This window comes from Leguminivora glycinivorella, chromosome 20, assembly GCF_023078275.1.
Source record: "Leguminivora glycinivorella isolate SPB_JAAS2020 chromosome 20, LegGlyc_1.1, whole genome shotgun sequence".
Lineage (NCBI taxonomy): Eukaryota > Metazoa > Arthropoda > Insecta > Lepidoptera > Tortricidae > Leguminivora > Leguminivora glycinivorella.
In genome coordinates, this window is record NC_062990.1 from 11,470,997 (window position 1) to 11,480,337 (window position 9,341).

General features: G+C 38.2%; 1 protein-coding gene across 1 annotated transcript; it reads right to left on the bottom strand.

The window, feature by feature from the left end:
* Positions 1-6,990: 6,990 nt before the first annotated feature.
* Positions 6,991-8,531, bottom strand: LOC125237029 (beclin-1-like protein). Its single transcript, XM_048143951.1, has one exon. The coding sequence runs from the start codon at positions 8,338-8,340 to the stop codon at positions 7,057-7,059; it is 1,284 nt and encodes a 427-aa protein (XP_047999908.1). The 5' UTR covers positions 8,341-8,531; the 3' UTR covers positions 6,991-7,056.
* Between the last annotated feature and the right edge of the window lie 810 nt (positions 8,532-9,341).

Sequence of the window (9,341 nt, forward strand, 5' to 3'; positions counted from 1 at the left end):
TAGAAGCTAATTGTTTTGTAATATTATATACAATATTTCGCGTATTTTGTAATTCCAAGTCGTCTTCCAACGCAAAATACTTCAGTCTGACGTCCGCGTGCTTCCAGTGTTCCGTGGATGGGATGTTTTTGATTGTTTGCATATCTCTATTTTAATTAAGTGAGATGAATACGCCCCATCATCTTGTCCAGATGATAAATTAGCCACGCCTTCTGGCGAACTTTTGCTTACATTCGAAGACCGTTTCAAGGTTTTACACTGCTTTTTAGGTCGTTCAAAGAAGCTGTCAATATTATTTCCAGGACGTTTCTTTGCGAGGGCTTGCTTAACTTTGAAACCAGCTGTACCTTCCTCATCGGTTGAATCACCCTGATTTTCCGGGTAGTAATAGTTCTTGAAAGTATTTTCAGAGAACTGAAACAATGAAAGACAATATTTTAAACACTATTAACAATTCTATTAATTAAATACAAAGAACACTAGACGAAACAATATTATAAAAAGGCAATATGGGTTACAGTAATTTAAAAAGAAAAACATACTCACGTCCATTGTTGGATCTGTCTATAAACACTTCACTTTTGAACGCACACTCCACTTCTCTATATACCACACTAGATACAAGGAGCTCTGGTACAGAAGGCTGCCTCTACAGGAATACTTATTCAGCCTCGACTCTCTTTGGCTTTTATACTCGTAATATGGTAGAGAGCAGGGGAACGTACCATAAATCTTGTTTCAACCAGTTCATCTTATACCTGAACGCAAACAATAAACTTTTTGTCATTTTACAATACAATAAACATCTATAATAAAGCAACTAAGTTGTTACAATAATAAATTCAAGTCACAAGAATTACCGGTGCGTTAGTCTAAAACATGTTTACACCAGTTAATGCTCTTTGTTAAATATGAATAGAAAGTATCATGCCTTGACATGTTCGTCGAAGGATCTCTTTACCCAAAACCCGAATTATTCAAATAAGCGGAAACAATAAATATATATTATCTTTAAAAATGCACAAAAGACATTTTTATTCACATAGAATTAGCCTTAAACATGTTTTAACCGGTTCTCAGTTTCTCACGTCGTAACAAGTTTATTGAAAGTATGCATTCTCTTAAACAATACACAAGTCATAAAAATAATAATAGACATAGGTAAGTAAATTATTCAAAGAAGGTACAATAAATAAAGCAATTAAGCAAAAACGCAACTTCACAAAATTACCGAGGTTTATTCAGATACAAAACATTGAAATATATGTAAAAAAAAAGTTTGATAAGATGGGAAATTAACTTTTATTAAGACGTAATCAAAAAATTGACTTATTAATCATATGTACAAATTTGGTAATACAACAAAGAGATGTATGATAGAAATAGGTATAAGATATCATAAATATTCGAGAAAAAGAAAGATACGCTAGATAGGATCGTTAAGTTTAGGTATTTGGATAAACTTAAATGTAACTCAGAAGTTCTTAAGTTAAAACGTAATTATAATACATTTCATAAATACCTACATTTATAGAAATAAAAGTAAAAGTAGGTGAAACTCAGTTAGGTTTCATAAAGGTAAGTCTAGACTACTTAAATTTGATTAGGTTACGAATGGAAAAGTTAGGTATTTTAATTAGGTTAGGTTAGGTTAGAATCGCAATCCATATGATTACAAAGTTATACTAAAAATTAATTATAAAATACCTATCAGTATGAGACACAAGGAAAAGGTGTGCATGACACTGCCAGGTAGCTGGGTAGGGTAACAATGGTCTAGCGCCGAGTCCAGATCGAACAATAGAAAGGGTCGGTAATCCTTTTGTGACCGTCGTGCACAAGGTTTATTGTGTAAAGAACGTATTCTGTAAATACTAGAAGGAGGCTTCTGAGAGCGTCGAGACCCAGCGCAATGAATCTAAATGGGGGGCTATTGGTTTTTTTTTTTTTTTTTTTTTTTTTTTTTTTTTTTTTTTTAGGTTCAGTAAGACCATGGATGGGCGGTGGTGGGGTCCTGGGAGCAGGCCCCAGACCCGGGCTGGTAACGGGGGTACCCTACTACTCCGGTCTGGCGTAGTCGGTAGTGACCCTGCCTGCTGCGCCGCGGTCCCGGGTTCGAATCCCGGTAAGGGCATTTATTTGTGTGATGAGCACAGATATTTGTTCCTGAGTCATGGATGTTTTCTATGTATATACCTAAGTTGTCTGAGTACCCACAACACAAGCCTTCTTGAGCTTACCGTGGGGCTCAGTCAATCTGTGTCTGTGTAAGAATGTCCTATAATATTTATTTATTTATTTTATTTACTCTAATTGGGAGGACCCAAATTCTGAATATGCCCCTATACTAGGGAGCTCATTCCACAACCGGAGCGTCTGCGGGAGAAAATTCCTCTGAAACCGCACGGTGCGCGACCATTTAGGTTGCAAGGTGTGTGGAGCGCCCTGTCGATGGCGAGCGGTGCGATGATGAAAAGTGGCCGTTGGCATCATGTCAAACAGTTCCTCAGAACGCAACCCATTGTACAGGCGATAAGAACACATAAGGAGGCGAAGTCTATCCTTATTTCCTTAGTGCGTTTTTTTTCGGGCTTTTCGGGCCGATATCTCATATATTTACGCCGCCATCTTAGTGTTTTTTGCCTTTGGAATTTTCCTACTCCCGATACCTACCTATCGGATCGGATAATGGGAAAATGCACTAAGGGTTCAATACCACCCGTGAGTTTGGCATCGTCGACAATTCGTACAGCAGCTGGTTTCCAGGAGCTCCTGCCCAAAGGCGACAGTATAGGTATCTCGTAACGTCGTGTTTTGCCCATTATAATGTATGTATGTATGTAAACACTTTATTGTACATAAGACAAGTTAGGACATAGAAATACAGTATAGTTATGGTGTACAAAGGCGAACTTATCCCTATAAGGGATCTCTTCCAGTCAACCTTTGAGCGAATTGATTATAGTATACCTAACTTCGCCTGGCTTTGTCGCTTATCGGTCTTGGTATCCTCCAGTTGTCACGATGCTTCATACGCGGATCCAGGGGGGGGGTTATGGGGGTCATGACCCCTCCCTGGAGCCTAGGTTGGCCATACAAATAGACCACCTGACCCCCCCTCTGAGGCCTGGGCCTTTACCACGTGACCCCCCCTGGGCACGAAGCTGGATCCGCGATGCTTGCATAGCATTTCGACCACTTGAGATCATGTCCTAAGTACTAAAAGGGGCCAATATCACTAAATGCTCAATTTCTACCTTTCACCGTTTTCCACATATTTTTTAGTGACGGAACGGAGCACTAAAAATTCAAAAATCGGCCCAGAACATGTTTTCCACCCTTCAAGAAAGTTCAAGTGAATGAACTCATGAACACTTCTTCATCTAAAATATATTCTTAAATTGCTTCCTAACTCTTTAATTTCCATACTGAACGAAATCTGCTATCGACATGGTTGTTAAGTGAAGGTCTACGGATTACCAAGGTACTTCTGCGGGTGGCGACACTCAGAACTAACGATGTCACGTACAAATTGTTAAGGATTATTCGATAGTAGCGACACGCTCAGCGGGATAGCTAAGTTTGTAATAGTTGTCGTATTTTTACGATGTTTGGGACTGGATAAAATCTTAATGCATACGTAATACCTACAATAATACACGTGAACTACTTACTTACTTGAGAATCTGATTATCGACTTTGATAGGGCATTGGCCTCTGCGATTTAAAATCCTCCGCGAACACAGAAAATAATGTAATTTATATAGTAATAGGTACAAATATGCTACAAGCGAAATAATATTCTTTTATAGGTATGTAGATATTTATGCACCTAGATATATGTATTTTTAAGACAATCACAATAGGTACTCACTGGGAAGCGAACTAAGTAGGTAAAACCTTGTGTAAAATTGAAAATAAATATGATATTAGACAAAATCCTTCCTTTATCAAAAGTTACATTTTGCGCCATCTGTGAACAGACCTCGGTACTACTTCACTGTCAACGTTATGGCTAGGTTAGGAATACTTTAAGGAATAAAGTGATGTGCTACTGATACATGGGAACAATTCTGTAAGTTCGCACTTACTTGCATAGATGGCGCTTTTACATAGTCATGAAGTCCTATGTGATCCTTTTACTTCTTTTAGTAGACGAGCAGACAGGTCACCTAATGGTAAACCATCACCGCCGCCCATGGTCACCGGAAACACCAGAAGGGTTGGACATTACCTTTACAATTATGTATTTTCATATTTGCTATTCGTAGGTATCAAGTAGGTATTAAAAAAAAGAAGGGGTTTAGTCACACAGTGACGATGTCTCCCTTTTTTATTATTTATTTATTATTAATGCACAGTACAGGTCTTAAATCTAAGCAAGTTCCTGCAAAACTGTATATACAGTTTGACTGCAGCACGGGAAGCATGGTCGCGCGATAGACGATAAAATAGCAGGCCGTCCCTATCGCACTATTTGTAAGTGCGATAGGGACGGCCTGATATCTTATCGTCTATCGCGCGACCATGCTTCCCGTGCTGGTATATGAGTCTCTTTATATCTCATGTTTATACTTATATTTTATTTTAATCTAACTGTTCACTTAAGCGGCACTTGCATGTATGCAGTTGTCACACAAGTGTTTGCAACAAGTGCAGTTTCAAGGCGCTTTTAAATTTATTTTTATTTTTCTCTTGTCGAATGGTCTCGTCTCGGGTAGACTATTCAGTAAATACGGAATTCTTTTCCTTAGAGTTCTATCTCCAAAATAATTACTAACCCGGGGAACATCAAATTTTCGCGCTGTTACTGCCCTTGTTCCATGCTTATGTTCTATCAGTATATCAGTATACCCTGGGGATCGATTTTTTAATTTCGAACGCACGAAAGTCTGTGGAAAACGACGTAACGCTATTTTTGAAAAAGGACGGCTAGTAATTTTAAATCTAGTGGTAATAACCACTCGTTTTCGATTCAGTAGAATTTAAATCGCTAGTAGTGGAGATATTATTGAACGAATTTCACGAAATCGAATGACCGAGATTCAATAATCGGCCCCCAGTATAGAATAGTACATTACATCAGAGGCCGGGAAAATGAGGATTTCCGGCCAAGTGGGTATATACGGCCGAGCGAGCGTGCGAGCGAGGCCGGATAGGGATACGAGGCTGGGAATCCGTTTTCACGCCGAGGCATGTATAGTGCTTTTCTCAAACATACAATGAAATAAAAAAACTGGCCAAGAGCGTGTCGGGCCACGCTCAGTGTAGGGTTCCGTAGTTTTCCGTATTTTTCTCAAAAACTACTGTACCTATCAAGTTCAAAACAATTTTCCTAGAAAGTATTTATAAAGTTCTACTTTTGTGACTTTTTTCATATTTTTTAAACATATGGTTCAAAAGTTAGAGGGGGGGGACGCACTTTTTTTTCCTTTAGGAGCGATTATTTCCGAAAATATTAATTTTATCAAAAAACGATCTTAGTAAACCCTTATTCATTTTTTAATACCTATCCAACAATATATCACACGTTGGGGTTGGAATGAAAAAAAAAATCAGCCCCCACTTTACATGTAGGGGGGGTACCCTAATAAAACATTTTTTTCCATTTTTTGTTTTTGCACTTTGTTGGCGTAATTGATGTACATATTGGTACCAAATTTCAGCTTTCTAGTGCTAACGGTTACTGAGATTATCCGCGGACGGACGGACGGACGGACGGACGGACGGACGGACAGACAGACATGGCGAAACTATAAGGGTTCCTAGTTGACTACGGAACCCTAAAAAAATGCTCTAAAGGACAATATTTTATAAAAAAAAGTTACTTTGCAGGCCTAGGCCTAAAAAATAATATGAAATCCCTTTACAGTCCTCTCGAGTTGTTGCGCCCAAAAAGCGATACTTCCCAGCCCATTTTAAGGAACGTAAAGACAATATTTCATTGCATGTTTGAGAAAAATACATTACCTAACTCTATTTGAAGATATAATTTGCACATGAACCTGGCTTCATCTGATGGAGGCGATGCCAGGATCATATTACAAGTATGTGCAAAACGTGTAAAAAAATAAGAAAATATTTTTTACGTGATAATTATTTATTTTCAACAAGCCTCTTAGCATAGTCACAGCTAAATAATGTTCATAAGGATATTAAGTGTATAATCAAAGGCATATTTCAAACATTTCTGTCCAAATAACAAACCCACATCCACTATAGTTACCAAAACCACGACTGATGCCATAGTGCTATCTTTGTTACCTTTATTAAGAGTGAAAGAGATGGCACTATAATACCAGTAACTGCTGTGCATGGTAACTACAGCAGAGTCAATCTCAGAATTGAATATCTACTTATTAAACTTTACAATATACAGTGATTATCTGATTACTTACAAATGCACAATATGAAGTTTATAACAAAGATTTAGATAAAATCGTATGAGTCATAATTAAAAATTTAACGCCTAGAAATAACAGTTCCCAAAGTATAATCCAACAAGGACATAGTTTTACATCATATATAAATCAAACATACACATCTGGCACTTTACAATATTATGTGAACTACACCACAAGCACAGTATAATAAAGAATAGTATTGTACAGTATGGCCACACCCACTCCACTGAAAGTGCATGCGCGGATCCAGGGGGGGGGGGGGTATTGGGGGTCATGACCCCCCCTGGAGCCTAGGTTGGCCATACAAATAGACCACGTGACCCCCCCTGGGGCCTGTGTCTTTATACCATGTGACCCCCCCCTGGGCACGAAGCTGGATCCGCGCTTGTGAAAGTGCCGCCCACCCCCTCTCGGATACCTCACAGTTACTGCTTGTCAAAAACGCGAACAGTCGACCTGTTATATTTCAGTCATACAAGCAACTATGCGTTCACCTACACAAGCTTAGACTGTGGGCTAGGCACGTGCCTCTTTCATATATTTGATCGCCTCTATCAGAGGTGTGCCACAAGTTTAAAAACAACAATAATATATAACATTTATTCGCTAAAATGTACAAGAATACATACTAATATCACAGCAAATTAAGGTACTATTGATGTTCTGTCTTATCCTCGCTAAACTGAGAGGATATCCAAGTCAACGCCCATTTCAAATTCGTCAGCATATATTTCAACGCTTTCGTCCAATGCTCCTCCGAGTTAAACTGTATTTTGATAGAATAAGCATGAGGCGGAGACGCTGTATCCTCAATCTTCCCCTTATCTATTCTGTACGGAAGACAAAAACCCGTATTCCCCTTTTCAACTTGTTCTTTAAACTGTTGCAGGCAATCCAGAAACGCTACCATTGCAGCATCAAATTTTGTGTCCCACAGAAACCGGAATCCACCAGAACCATATAACGGTAAGACCTTTTGATCTTCTAACACTTCTATGTATGAATGGTTCCCGAATGGAACAAGACGGTATCGCTGAAAGCAGAAATTTATTTTCTTCGCTAAAGATGAGAGTAGTAACACAGTTTGGCCCCAAGCTGCGTTTATTTCAGACCAATCGACAGGGGCAGTAGGTAATCGTCCAAGTCTAAAGTTATTTATAATACCAAATTGCCCTGAATCCGAAATATGGAATGTTGCTTTGAAAATATTCGTCTTTTTAAGCTTCTCCAGCTGAGTTTGAGTATAAGCGAGCTGGCATTCATAAAACTTCATCTGATCTTCCGTAATCATCAAATCTTTACGATATCTTGTATATTCCCTCCAATATACATCCTGTTCTTTCTCCAGTCTCTCTTTCTCCTTCTCTTGAATTTCAATTTCATCTTTCATAGCCTTTTCTTCTTTCTGCAAAGCCGATAACTCTTTCAATAGTCTGTCTTGTTCTTGCTTCATATCTTCCAGTTCTTTTTCAAGTCCTTCCAAGTTTAAATCTTCTTTGTCATTCTCTAGCTGCTTTAAATAGTCGGTATAGTCCTTCCATTCAGCTTCAGTTAATCTCAACTGGTTGTCCATAAGCTCTAGAAGCGTATCTGTGCATTCATCGCACAATGGATGGTCTACATCAGAATTGTTCGATAAGCAGTCAAATAAAGTCGCTTTTACGTGCAACTGGTGTCCCACTGAGGTAGTTTCCCAGCCGTCTGATATCACCATGAACCCGTTTGCTCCGTTACCTGACTCGGACATACGAAATGGAGGCACATAGTGCTCTAAACTGGATGATTGCATATCCAAATCAGTCTCATTGTTACGACGTATCTGCAGCGTCAAATCAGCGATAGTATGCTCTCCTAAGTTGTTCAAAGACTCATCCAATTTTAAAGGCTGAAGACATCGCTGGCAGGAGAAATTCACGAAGGATTTGGAATCGCTCATCTTCGACTTACTTCCGCAATTGCGTCATTTAATCCAAATGTCCACGGATGGTAAATTAAAGTAATACTTATCGTAATAATTTCGTCTAGGATGTCGTTAGTGATATTTATTTCTATTTTAAGTTGAATTGATTTTCCAAACAAAGAAAATTAGCACAGCAAATCTGCAATTTATTATGACATTTCTGGGAAATGAAAATGATGCGACAGGCTGACAGTTGACGCAAGTAGGTTTGTTTGAGGTAACGTTTTTACTGCTATACTAATGGAAAGATTATGTGTAGCTATGTCTGTCATGTCGTTTCCGTCTATAGGAAAGGGGCAAATTTTAAAAATGTAGATTTAAATGTTTATTTTTCTACCAAAAAAAATATTTTTCTTTTCTCTACTGACAAGCTAGGTTTGTTTAAGTAATAAAAACCACCTACGCGCCACGTTGCGGAATTTCATTAGAACTATTTTTTTCATACTAAACTGAACTGTCAACCCATACATCAGAATAACAGTGCCCTCCTGACAATAGTCATACCTATATTTCTGGTCAGGCTTTAATTTATTTTCGTGAATAATTGACAGAATACCTTACATAAGAAATTATAAATATTTAATAGATTTAAAACTTTGGAAATATTTCTTTTCCCCTCACTAGCTCGGAAACACGTGTTTTGTCCTTTAATACCTGCGGGTAAAAATAAAAACGCATTTTATCCACTAGTGGGTAAAGTAATTTTACCTTGAATAAAGTCAAATTAACTGCTTAAAAATTGATAAAAGTAGGTGAATCTAGTAATAAAGATAATTCACCACCTGTGGAACTACTGGAAGCAGTGATAAACGCATTTTTTGCGTTGTAGTTTCCTCGCTATAGTGAGGGAAAAAGTTTTGTGTTACACTCGGGTGCAAATGTATTTTACTTCTCGTGTGTTAAAGAACTCGCAAGTTCAGGATTCTATTCTCGAACCACTCGCTTCGCTCGTGGTTCAACTATGGAACCCTTTCACT

Bases quoted from the DNA above. Each gene is read 5' to 3' on its own strand.
- LOC125237029 (XM_048143951.1), bottom strand. From the start codon at position 8,340: ATGAGCGATTCCAAATCCTTCGTGAATTTCTCCTGCCAGCGATGTCTT.